Source organism: Xyrauchen texanus, chromosome 49, assembly GCF_025860055.1.
Source record: "Xyrauchen texanus isolate HMW12.3.18 chromosome 49, RBS_HiC_50CHRs, whole genome shotgun sequence".
NCBI lineage: Eukaryota > Metazoa > Chordata > Actinopteri > Cypriniformes > Catostomidae > Xyrauchen > Xyrauchen texanus.
In genome coordinates, this window is record NC_068324.1 from 1,104,499 (window position 1) to 1,117,983 (window position 13,485).

The following is a 13,485-nucleotide window of genomic DNA, read 5'->3' on the forward strand; positions in this document are numbered from 1 at the left end:
TGTGGCGCTATAAGCGAGTTATATGTTCCCCAAACAAACGTACACCGTGTGGCTCTAAAAGCGAGTTATATGTTCCCCCAAACAAACGTCCACCGTGTGGCGCTAAAAGCGAGTTATATGTTCTCCCAAACAAACGTCCACCGTGTGGCGCTAAAAGCGAGTTATATGTTCCCCCAAACAAACGTCCACCGTGTGGTGCTAAAAGCGAGTTATATGTTCTCCCAAACAAACGTCCACCGTGTGGCGCTAAAAGCGAGTTATATGTTCCCCAAACAAACGTCCACCGTGTGGCGCTAAAAGAGAGTTATATGTTCCCCCAAACAAACGTCCACCGTGTGGTGCTAAAAGCGAGTTATATGTTCTCCCAAACAAACGTCCACCGTGTGGCGCTAAAAGCGAGTTATATGTTCTCCCAAACAAACGTCCACCGTGTGGCGCTAAAAGCGAGTTATATGTTCTCCCAAACAAAAGTCCACCGTGTGGCGCTAAAAGCGAGTTATATGTTCCCCCAAACAAACGTCCACCGTGTGGCGCTAAAAGCGAGTTATATGTTCCCCAAACAAACGTCCACCGTGTGGCGCTAAAAGCGAGTTATATGTTCCCCAAACAAACGTCCACCGTGTGGCGCTAAAAGCGAGTTATATGTTCCCCCAAACAAACGTCCACCGTGTGGCGCTAAAAGCGAGTTATATGTTCCCCCAAACAAACGTCCACCGTGTGGCGCTATAAGCGAGTTATATGTTCCCCCAAACAAACGTCCACCGTGTGGCGCTAAAAGCGAGTTTAATGTTCTCCCAAACAAACGTCCACCGTGTGGCGCTAAAAGCGAGTTTAATGTTCTCAAACAGATGAGGTTTATAAGGTCAATGCTCAACAAAACTGACCTCCGACCCTAAACCTTTAACCTAAACCTGACCGATAGTGTCAGAAAGAGCAAATGTGAGATGAAAAACACAACTAGCGTCATTTTGGACTTGTGTGCTCTTCAGGACTCGTACCCGCTCCATCACAAGTGCAACGCTCTATCAGTCGAGCACAATCTGATCACACTCGAACAAGCTATAAGTGTAGATGATTATGTGATGCAAACGTTAAAATGAGTCATTTGCTTTAGTAAAAGTATTTAGATGAGATAGCATTATGAGAGGATAAGAGTGAAAAGTAAGTGTTTATTATCAGATAATCTGCTATTTTCCTCGTGATTTGTGTGAACGGGTATAAAATTCATTGTTGTTGTTTCACCAGGAAACCGACGTGCTGCGTACAACGAGACACACACGTCAGTGGTGTGAGTTTGGGGCTGGACCACAGAATATTGCTTGGCCGACCAGTAAAAAAAGGGGGAGTCTTTGGGGAAACACGCCATTGCTTTTTCAATTCTTGATGGCGATGCTAGTGGTGCAGAACTTAAAATAGCTTTATGAAACCTGAGAAGATATAAAGCATGAATGAGCTGTAAACTGAGCTTGAGCAGCGACAAGAAAATCATTGTTCGGAGGTGAACAGAGTAATTCTGCATTACAAGCTGGAGAAAGAGATGGAAAGGAGGAGAGAGATCTTATTATTTTGAGACTCCTGAAAACACACTCGATTATATGATCTCAGGGGAGAAACACAACACTCTCCAGTCACTCCACACACACTTATAACAGCCCTGTGTGAGATAATCAGCACGACATTTCACCAGTGAGTGTGTTTGCAGTCAGGGAATCTCAATCCAGCACTGCTTATTTCACACACACAAGAGCAGTAGTATTTTTATTATCTAAAAAAAGCTTTTCAACGCCTCTTTATACGACATGATCACGGGGAGTCGACATGTTGCTACCGAATGTTCCAGACATCGACTCCATCCTGAAAAACTGCAGACAAGCGACATCTCTCATCAGACATTTTATCCGGTCCGAATAGGGCTTAATTATTACTCCCCTGAAGTTTAGGTTGAGGGTTGGGGTTAGAAGGTAGAGTTATATAAAATATGCATTCCTTTTCACTCTATTACATCCTGTACAACTTGCTTTTGGCGCCACCTTGTGGAAACTGAAGCTCACTCGTGCCTATACCTTCAACAACACTACCAGCTTTGGCCACTGGGGCAGTGTTTCATATTTCAGTGTGCACAGACCGATTTCACCAGAAATTTTGACCTTCTGTCGCCGAATTGTCAGTGAGATCAGTCGGATTTATATTGCCATTATTTGCGACAATCGTGCATCACTGACGTCTACCAACATGATCTATAAATGTATCAGAATTAGTCTTATAATTGTATATACTGTATATATTTTATGCATTTGACAGACACTTTTGTTCAAACATTACTTCGGTTTGTAGCACAGTAGGAGTGATTTTATTTCACGGTAACCGTATATGCTGTATGTCATGATATAGGTATTTACTAAATAAGCATATGATTATGCCTATTTTTGGAAAATCCAGTGAATTAAATACGTTACAAATTAAAGCCACTTCATACATTTTTTTTTTTTAAATTTTTATTCATAGAAAATGAATCAGTTGAATTCTACTATATTTAATTGCTAGTAAACAGCTAAAACTGCCTTTTGTTACGTCCAACAAACACTCCTTAAAAACAATGTCCTCACCTGGACGTGTTTGGAATACGAACCACTCTATAATTTGACGTTACGGCACATTTCTTCGTTGCCCTCTAATTTACATAACATAAAATATACATACCATAATAAAACAATAACAGAAAGCATGTGCATATACGGTCTGTACTGTAGTATAACAGCATTTACAGTCAGTCAAATTGTTCGACAATCTAGATTTAAAACAAAGACGCAAACACAACTGTGTCCTCTGAGAAGCACCATTTCCATGTTACGAGCCACTCATGAGAAACCAAAGGGCTTAATTAAGTGCCACTAATTAACTCAGTGTTTGTGTGTTTTTAAATAAATCATAAATCCACAGTCGCTGCATCATACGCAGGTGAAGCCATAGTTTCTGACAAAACACACTGTGACTGAAGTAAAACCTCCTTACACTGTTTCAGTTCATTTAATTCAATTGTATTTATGTGGTGTAGATGTAGTAACCGTAACTATGGGATTTTGGTGGGCGCTATGGTTACCATGGCACATTCTGTAAATATGGACCTGTACAAGCCTTTGATTATATATCTCAAGAATGTTACATAAACATGTTTGTGTCACTGTTGTTCTTTCAGAATGTTTACAAAAAAATACCATGGCAACCATCGTTATTTTTTTTAAAATACAAAATATCTAGAATTTATTTTTGTCCACCAAGTGAAAATCTGGCACTGGTGCTCCTGCCAATGTTCCACTAATCGTTCCTCCATTTCTTCGGTCCAATGAGACTTTCTTGATACAGTAGTCATGTTAGCTGATGTTCTGTTGCAGGTACATCAGGACTCCTCCCACTGAAACGTCCCGCCCCGTTTCCTGCTCTCTCATTGGCTGTAGCTCAACGATGCAGTTGTATTCAGTCAAAACACATTTCACACTGCACGATTTGGAGTTGCAAACGGGTCCGGATATTTAACATCCTAAATTTCTCGCTAACATCGGCGACGTGTCGGCACTTCTCTCAAATCGCATCTTTGATATGATGTTCATACATTGCGTTTGTCGCTCACGGGAGTGAGCTCCGACGCGCCTACGATTTCAGGCTTTTGTCGGCGATCTCCACAAAACTGTCGGCGAACGAAAAGTCAGGCTTAAAGTCATGTAAAAACACATCCACGCGATTATCTAATCAGCCAATCGTGTGGCAGCAGTGCGGTGCATAAAATCAGGCAGATACGGGTCAGGAGCTTCAGTTTATGTTCACATCAACCATCAGAATGGGTAAGAAATGTGATCTCAGTGATTTGGAGTGTGCATGATTGTTGGTGCCAGATGGGCGGGACAACAGTCTCTAAAATTTACTCCGAATGGTGCCAAAAACATCTGAGATGTGGGCTAGCGCTGTTTTAGCATCACAAGTGGAACCTACACAATATCAGGCATGTCTTTAATGTTATGGCTGATTGATGTGTACACACACACACACACACACACACACACACACACACACACACACTCCTGTCGAACAAACCTCTGTGTCTTCAGTGCAAGAGTTTAGTATGTAAAGCTCAAACACAAGCGCTCTCACATTAATACTTCATGCAACATTACAATCCAATCTTTGAAAATGTGACATCAAAGCGAAAAGAGTAACAAGATGTGAAATTTAAACCGAGATACACTAGCTTCATTTTGCTCTGGGGGAGTTAAAAATAAAGAAACCCATCAAACAACTAGCCAAAACAAACAGAAGCCACAGCGGGGATGAAATAAAAGGGATCTAGCTCGGTCTGACAGACAAATTACCTTTTAATGAGGAGCAAACACACAAAATCCCACCTGCACACATTGATATACTGAATGATTACTGTAACCAGACGGGCCAGTTCTACCCCATATCTGAACTGCATTTCATTTTCATTGACATTTTTCTCTACTGCAATCCTCAAAAACCCAAAGATCTTTAGTGGCTCAAACAGACACGCACACACACTCTTAATAATCTCCACTGGATCAAATCTTAATTGAATGTAACTTACATATCTTAGAGATTCCGCTGTTCCGTTTATAACATATGTTATTACACGACTCTCTGAATACTCGATTCTGATTGGTCAATCATGCTATCCGATGGATAATTCTGAACTCATCCGGGGATTAAGTGATATTGGACCGGTCATCTGGGTATTGCAAGTCATCTTTCCTACTTCTCGTATTACTTTGCAATCACTACAAGTGAGCTAATCCAATAATTTCAATGTTTCACGTCCATTAATATATTTATTCAGCTCGTAGGCTCGTAATAAGCTGGATAATGAGCAGTTAGATGGTCAAACGCCAACAGAACCCGGACGCAAACCACAGGTGGAAACTCGCTATTTCTGGAGATGCCGTGGGCTCTTTGTCTCACATAATAACATAATTTAAACACAAATCAATATTTACTGTCTATATATTTATTCATTTAGCATGTAGTATGTAGTATGATACTTAAATAGGATAATGATGTCCGTCTAGTGCATATTTTAAAATAAATATTATATAATCAAATTTTCAAAATAATAATCATTTTCTTAATTAGCATAGTCTTGTTTTTCAGTAAACTAATCTAAATATTTTTAAAGCTAAAGATCTTTACTTGAGCAGCAACATGGCGAGCACATTTTCGTTAGTATCTGCCAATGACGTAAGAAAAATAAACTTGTTTTCCCTTTGAAATATATCTATTTTTCTTACCTTGGCAAATAATTTTTACTTGTTTTTTTTTAACTATTACTGACAGTTTGTTCATATGCAACATGCAATTAAAAAATTGCAACAGTAATGAAATTATTTTGATTTATATATATATATATATATATATATATATATATATATATATATATATAGTGCATTCAGAAAGTATTCAGACCCCTTCGTTTGCAGCCTTATGCTAAAATGCTTTAAACATTCATTCATTTACACTCCACACCCCACAATGACAAAGCAAAAACCAGCTTTTTGATAACTTTGCAAATGTATTAAAAATAAAAAACTGAATTATCACATTGACTTCCATATTCAGACCCTACATTTTACAGTTACATTTATGCATTTGGCAGATGCTTTTATCCAAAGTGACTTACAGTGCACTTATTACAGGGACAATCCCCCCGGAGCAACCTGGAGTTAAGTGTCTTACTCAAGGACACAATGTGGGGATCGAACCAGCAACCTTCTGATTACCAGTTATGTGCTTTAGCCCACTACGCCACCACCACTCATTGCTTAGTTGAAGCACCTTTGACAGCGATTACAGCCTTGAATTTTTTGGGTATGATGCGACCAGTTTTGCACACCTGGATTTGGAGATTTTCTGCCATTCTTCTCTGCAGATCCTCTCAAGCGCTGTTAGGTTGGATGGGGACCGTACTTTTCAAGTTTCTCCAGAGATGTTCAATTGGGTTCAAGTCCGGGCTCGGGCTGGGCCACTCAAGGACATTCACAGAGTTGTCCCGAAACCACTCTTGTGTTCTCTTGGCTGTGTGCTTAGGGTCATTGTCCTGTTGGACGGTGAACCTTCAGCCCAGTCTGAAGTCCTGAGCACTCTGAAGCAGGTGTTCATTAAGGATATCTCTGTATGTGTATGTGTTCAGCTATGTGTATGTGTTAACCCTGACCAGTCCCCAGTTCCCCAGTCCCTGCTGCTGAAAAACACCCTGATGGCAGTGCGACAGAGAGAGAGTTACGGGGCAGCTTCCCGACACCTGTGTGTGTGTGTGTGTGTGTCCTTTTGGTTCAGTTTATCATTAAAATACTATTTATATTATCAAGCCGGTTCTCACCTCCTCCTTTCCATTGAACTGTGTTACACTGGTGCCGAAACCCGGGAAGGAGGAGTCCTCGCCACTACCATCCACCCCAACGGAGCAGCCGTGGTCATCTGCTGGGGGAGGAGGGGCTCCTAACCTACCGCCTGGAGCGGTCAGGGCCACTGCCAGGGGTGGAGGAGACCCCTACCAGCCGCTGAAATGCAACGGGGTCTGAGAACCGGCTACCGCGGGCGGGTAGGGGCTCCTGGATGACCGCATGGAGGGAGACCCCTTCCATTCACTGGAATGCAGCGGGGTGTTCTGTCCGCCAGGGGCTGGAGGACTACCTCCGATTCGCCCGGGGAGGCGCGGCTGTCATCCACTAGAGGGTGGAGGAGTGGCCAAGGACCAGGCTACGGCGTATCAGAGAACCGCAAGTAAATTCTTTTTTTTGTCTCTCTCTCTCTCCTTCTCTCCCGCTGCCGCTCTGTGTTGGCCTTTCCCTCTCTTTTAAATATTGTTATTGTGTTTTTTTAGTTGGTATGATCACTGTTATAGTGAGTAGGTACCACGTTGTTTTGTTACTGTTATTGTTTCCCTCGCTTTGTCCCCTCCCTGATCCAGGTAGACGGGGATGACCTGCTGGCAGACAGGACAGAAAAAAGCCCAGATCGGTGGAGTGTTGCAGTGAAGGTCGTCCTTCTGCAAGTTTCATCTCCACACATGATCTCTGGAGCTCAACCAGAGTGACCATCGGGTTCTTGGTCACCTCTCTTACCAAGGCCCTTCTCCCCGATTGCTCGGTTTGGCCGAGGTGGTCAGCTCTAGGAAGAGTCCTGGTTGTTCCAAACTTCTTCCATTTTAAAAATGGCCACAGTTGCTCATGGATACATTCAAAGCAGTCAAATTCTTTTTGTAACCTTCCCCAGATCCTCGACACAATCCTGTCTCTGAGCTCTGCAGGCCGTTCCTTTGACCTCATGGCTTGGTTTTTGCTCTGATATGCATTTTCAGCTATAAGACCTTATATAGACAAGTGTGTGTCTTTCCAAATCATGTCCAATCAATTGAATTTGTCACAGGTGGACTCCAATCAAAGTGTAGAAACATCTCAAAGATGATCCAGAGTAATGGGATGCACCTGAGTGTCATAGCAAAGGGTCTGAACACCTGTCTCAATGTGACTGTTTCAATGTTTGGGGTATGGAGTGTAGATTGGTGAAAAAATGAAAGAGTCTGAATTTATTGGTTTATATACAGTATCTATGCACACTTGTGTGTGATGATCAGTGATTGCATGTGTGATTTTCATTGTGCATGTGATTGTGAATAATGTATTTAATGTGATGCATAATGCATCTTCACAGCACATGGGGACTTGATGACATCATTGAGGGGAAGCTACACTTAGCATGAATGCTAACGGCTCCACTTGTGTATTCCTTCTGTGCATCATTTCTTTTTATCCTCCAATTTCTTCCAAAAGTTTCACTCAAATAATAATTTTTATCCTCTCTCTGTCTGTCTCTCTCTCTTCCGGTTTGTCAGCTGGTCTTTAGAGGATTCGTAAAATCCAGAGAATGACATGAGAGCAGTAGAGTGAAAGCATTTCCATGTTCAGTCCCAATTCTGTCCCAGACACACACACACACACACACACACACACACACACACACACACACACACACACACATCATGTATTTTCTCATCCGGCTCTTTTTGAGTGCTTGTGTTTTGCTTTCGTTGCTCTTGATGAGAATCTTCAGAGATTTGAGACTTGTTTATTCACTCTCGGCTTCTGAAGTCACTGAAGTGTCACTGTAATCTGAGAAAACTACTGTACAGGAATCTCACAAAAGCTCATGTTTGTGAACTTGTACTGATTGTAATATGCACTGAATGATAATATAAGATAACAAGGAACAATCTTGCTAAACTCCACAGAGGTCTGTAAAGGACGACCTCAGAAAAAGTGGATTACGACATCAACTAATAAGTGATTTAATTGGCAGCACTTTAAGGCCACATGTTTGGAAACCCATTGATTTCATACATTTACTCCTCTCATCCAGAATGGAGCGGCATTTTCCTCGAATTGAAATTAAGTTTTGGGCCGTTCACACCAAACGCATTTCCGTCCGCGCTCTTTTCAGTTGTGAACATGCACTAGACGGGCATCTTTGACCGTTGTGTTGCACATCACCGTTCTTTCAGCACTTTTCAGGAAACTCTGTGTTGATCAAATTATTTAAGCTTTTAAATACACATATAGAGACGCACACATTGTTTCAATCCTTGTGATTTGAGGACCTTTTTTTAGCGCAAGAACACGTTTGATCTGAACGGCTCCTAAGGCAGAAGTGCTTATGTGTTTTTATGCTTATTAAAGCCATATGTAATCTAAATTGGTTTGTTGTAGCATTTTGATATTTGCATATCTGCATATTTGATATTGGTTTTAGTTTTGCATATGCTAGACAATGGGAACAGAAATTATAGGTACACCGATATATCAGTTTTACAGATTAATCGGTACCGATAACTGCAGATTTTTTCATAATTTCGTCATTTCAAAATAATTGTCCTGGTGTGTTTTGGGCTTGTTTATTCTTAAAATTCCCATGTTATGCACCCAAAAAAATTATTTTGGGGATTTTGGTTGAACAATAAACCAATACAGATCCAATAAAGATCGTTTTGGAATCTATGTCTGTTCCCGTCATAGTAAGGAAAGAATTACATTCTTTCAATCAATGTAAAAAACTATCGGCCGATAAGTGGTTATCGGCCTTTCTCACCACCTTAGTTATCGTAACGCCAAATCGGTCGAACTCCACCAGAAATATTGATGACAGGATCTAGCACTACACAGATTTGACCCAATCAAAGGCTCTCTAGAAAGAGAATGTCACCTAATGCCACCTGCAACAAGAATCTGGCCAAAAAGTTGTTTCATATCGTGGCGCCGTTTTGTGGTCCGTTTTGAATACGGCTCATTTCAGGTTAGTCCCGGTTCTCTCGACGGACAGTCCGCCTCTGATCAGCCTCAAAGTGCGTCGGCCTACCGGGAAAATGCCCGGTATGCCAGATTACCAATCCAGCCCTGCCTCCAACCGACTAGCAAGTGGCAAATAGTCACGACATTGATGTAAATTAAAGACTAGTGGCTATTTTAAAAAGAAAGGGATTAGCACTGGTTTGTTCCACACAAACTTCCTGTTTCAACAGGAAGTCAATGCTAGGAAAAAAAAACTTGTCACAAGTCATATTCTTTCTAAACAATTTATAGTCTTAAAAGCATCATAGACAAAATCTCGACATGAAAGCTGATCCGAAAGGTAGGTATCCAAATAACTCGGCACCGTTAGCTTAGCAGCATGCTAACATCAAACTCCGTTTGAATCAATTGTGTGTCAGATCTCTAGTGCGCTTCACGCGACTGCTTATTGTATGAGGCATCTATGACGTTCCATTTTAGTTAGGATGCTGTCTTAGAAGCCAGATGCCTACATAGTCTACAGACTAGGTATCGGAACAGAGCTAACGTGATTATATGACTCCTAGCTCTTACTGTCACAGGCTGTTGACATGCTAAGCTAAGCTAAGTGTCTTTAACGTTTGTTTTGGCTCTGTTTTCTCTTTATTAGTTGTTGTATAGCACAAGTGTTGTTTTATTGTTGGGTGTATTAGCACAGGTGACATTTTGCATTGTGTTCATTTATAGTTGTTTACTCACGTCTGTGATGTAGCGTACCTTCACATGTTTCATAAAGAGCACTCTGTGTTGCATTTCTGTGACTAATGCTCATATCTTTGTCTTATGTCTTCTGTGGCTTTATGATAATAACAATTTGCGTATTTTATGCTGTACTATTTTCCTCAAAGCTGAAACTATGACACAAATGAACGCTGGGAACGCACACACACAAAAACACAAAATAGCTGCCTAGATAGATAGCATTTTAAAAACCCCATATAATCAAATGTGTATTTTAAGGCTCATATGTTCCTTTGTCTATGCTAGTGTACTGCTAAAAGTTGATTCTGTAAAATAATCATTAGGAAGATAATTATGTATTTAAAATGACGGATCCCAAAAAACTGACCAAAAATAGACATCATCTTGCCCTTAGAGGCATTTCCAGGTGTTAATCCAATCGGATGTTATCTAGAATGAGAATCAGTACCAAAAAATATACCGATACTAATATCGATGAAATACTTAAAAAAAAAAATATTGTGCCATTATCTTATTGTGCAACGTGTTAACATCAAACTTTATGACATCAGCTGTCGAGCCTCCTGTGCACTTCATATTGTTACATTGTTGCCGTAGTTACTTATAAGGTTCCATTTTTGTTAGGATGCTGCCTTAGAAGGTAGCTGCCTATGTAGGTAGTAGACAGCTCAGCAGGTTTGGAGCTGATGTCTTCACTGTGAAGGTGTGTGTGTTGTTTTATATGGTTCTCATCTATAATTTGCTGCTTGTCACTCCGCTGGCGTTTGATTCATAACCCGGTTGATTGAAACTTGAGCAAAACAAAAATACCATCAGGCCTCAAGGTGAAACTTACACTTTAATTTGGGAACCTGCACCAAAAATCAGGATAAATAACATCTTATTATTCTGCATTATTAGTTCATTTGACTGCGGTGGTTCTGGCCGCCCAGCAGGTGCACTAATCAGCCTGTTTTCCAGCAAAAAAGAAAACAGCACAGACATCATGTTGTCAAAATTACATTCAGGAACGCCTCTTCAATCCCGACACACAATGGAAACCATCACCGGCCATCAAAACACGTCGTGGAACATTTGGTCGTTTGACAAAGTGTGGATTATTGATGGATTTATTTTTCTAAGGAATGAATGTTGTCATGTTCTAAAGGCAGATGCTTGGCGAAGATTATTACCTGTGAATATCTGTTGTGTACTATTGGGTCAACTTCCTGGAAATTGTACAGGAAGCACCGTTTGTTTAGTCTCTTTCAAGCAAAGTTACGCAAATCTCAACTATTTTATCAACTTTATTGTCTATTTTTTAATCTAAACTAGTTTTCGAGGCAAAATTTGTTTAGGTTCGTTTTTGTGTAACCAAATTTGTCTTTTGGCGCCCCTTTCAGAGTTATCTGAATGTCAACTATATGAAATATTTCTTTTTCTTAACAAATTTCATCTTTATGAATTTTATCTTGGCGTATTTTATATTAATTTATTTTATCTTAGCTAATTTTATCTTAACGGATTTTCAACTAATTTTATCTTAACGGATTTTATCTTGGTGGATTTTATATTAATTTATTTTATCTTAGCTAATTTTATCTTAACGGATTTTCAACTAATTTTATCTTAGCGAATTTCATCTTGGCGAATTTTATCTTGGCGAATTTTATATGAACTTATTTTATCTTGGCGAATTTTATATGAACTTATTTTATCTTGGCGAATTTTATCTTGGCGGATTTTATATTAATTTATTTTAAATTACATTTTATTCTATAGTAAATACTAGTAATATGCCTAAAAAAAAAACATTTAAATAAAAAAATAAAAAAATCAGTGTATAAAATATTTCATTTCGCTCATTCCCCCACCACAAGAACTACTTCCATCAAACAATCACAACCCTGAATCAAGATCTCTTCCACAAATCTGCAGTTTACACACTTCCACTCTGTTCAAGTGTCATTAAACAGGGTTGAGGAGCAGAGAGAGGCATTTGAGAGGCCAACTCATGGTTTGGAGTGAATCTTAGCCGGGCATTTATACTGATCAGCAATCTGCTCATGAAAGACAAGACGCATACGAGGTGTGATTCCCCAAATGTAAATGCATTTGTTTGTTCAGGCCACATACTGAAACTCCTTCCATACAGAAGTTTAGGAACAATCTGATCGATCAAGACGTATAAATATAAGAGTAAACCGTCTCTTACCTGTCTCACAGTTTTGTCCAGTGAAGCCCTGCGGGCACACGCAGATGTTTGGAGAAGAGCACGTGCCGCCGTTGAGACAGCGTCCATCACAGAGGGCTAGAGGTCAAACAGAGGTCAAACAAAGGGCAACAGAGGTTTAAAGTGTGTTCACAGGGTGATGGGGCACAGTGGGGTGGCAGATGGGTCACTCTCTCACCTCTACAGGTGGTACCGTTTCCTGTGAATCCGGGTTTACAGGAGCAGCTGTGCCCACCGACAGTGTTAAAACACAACGCGTTCTCATCGCAACTGTTCTGCCCGGACACACACTCATCATGCTCTAGAGAGAGAGAGAGAGAGAGAGAGAGACATAAGCTTAATGGTGACTGTGTCATTTCTGCACCACCAAATGGAATTGCAAAAAAACAAATATAAACATTGCTCCTGCAAATCTCAGTTACAATGTTAAAACTAACCTGACAGCTTCACAGCAATGGCAAATGCATTGCTTTTGAGTGGTTTCTATGGTGTAGGGTGTTCTTGATGGTTGCTAGGTAGTTGCTAAGAAATTTTGAGTGGTTTCTAGGGTGTTGTTGGGGTGTTCTTGATGGTTGCTAGGTGGTTTCTTGGGTTTGTTAGGGTGTTCTTGATTGTTGCCAAGGTGTTTTGAGTGGTTTCTATAGTGTTGTTAGGATACTCTTGATGGCTGCGAGGTGTTTAATAGGGAGTTGTTTGGGTGTTCTTTCTTCATGGTTGCTAAGAGGTTTCTAAGGAGTTTTGAGGGCTTTCTGTGTTGTTGTTAGGGGGTTCTTGATAGTTGCTAGGTAGTTGCTAAGATATTTTGAGTGGTTTCTATGGTGTTGTTGGGGTGTTCTTGATGGTTGCTAGGTGGTTTCTTGGGTTTGTTAGGGTGTTCTTGATTGTTGCCAAGGTGTTTTGAGTGGTTTCTACAGTGTTGTTAGGGGGTTCTTGATAGTTGCTAGGTAGCTTCTACGGTGTCTAGAGTGGTTTCTATGGTATTAGGGTGTTCTTGATAGTTGTTAGGTGGTTGCTAAGGTGTTTTGCGTGCATTCTAAAGGGTTATGTTTACTTGATGGTTGATAGTTGGTTGCTTATGCGTTTTAATAGGTTTATATGGTGTTGTTAAATAGTTTTGGGTGTTTTCTAGGTTGTTGTTAGGTTGCCAGTTGATTACAAAGGTGTTTGGATTGGTGTCAAGGATGG

The 13,485-nt window shown here is 40.5% G+C and overlaps 1 protein-coding gene across 1 annotated transcript in view; it reads right to left on the reverse strand.

Moving 5' to 3' along the window:
- Positions 1-13,485, reverse strand: part of LOC127640129 (protein kinase C-binding protein NELL2) — a 98,254-nt gene that overhangs the window by 17,207 nt on the left and 67,562 nt on the right. The window contains exons 14-15 of the mRNA XM_052122537.1: positions 12,479-12,601; positions 12,283-12,378 (exon numbers count right to left, since the gene is read on the reverse strand). Coding sequence (XP_051978497.1) covers positions 12,283-12,378; positions 12,479-12,601 — 219 coding nt within the window. The remainder of the gene's footprint in view (positions 1-12,282; positions 12,379-12,478; positions 12,602-13,485) is intronic.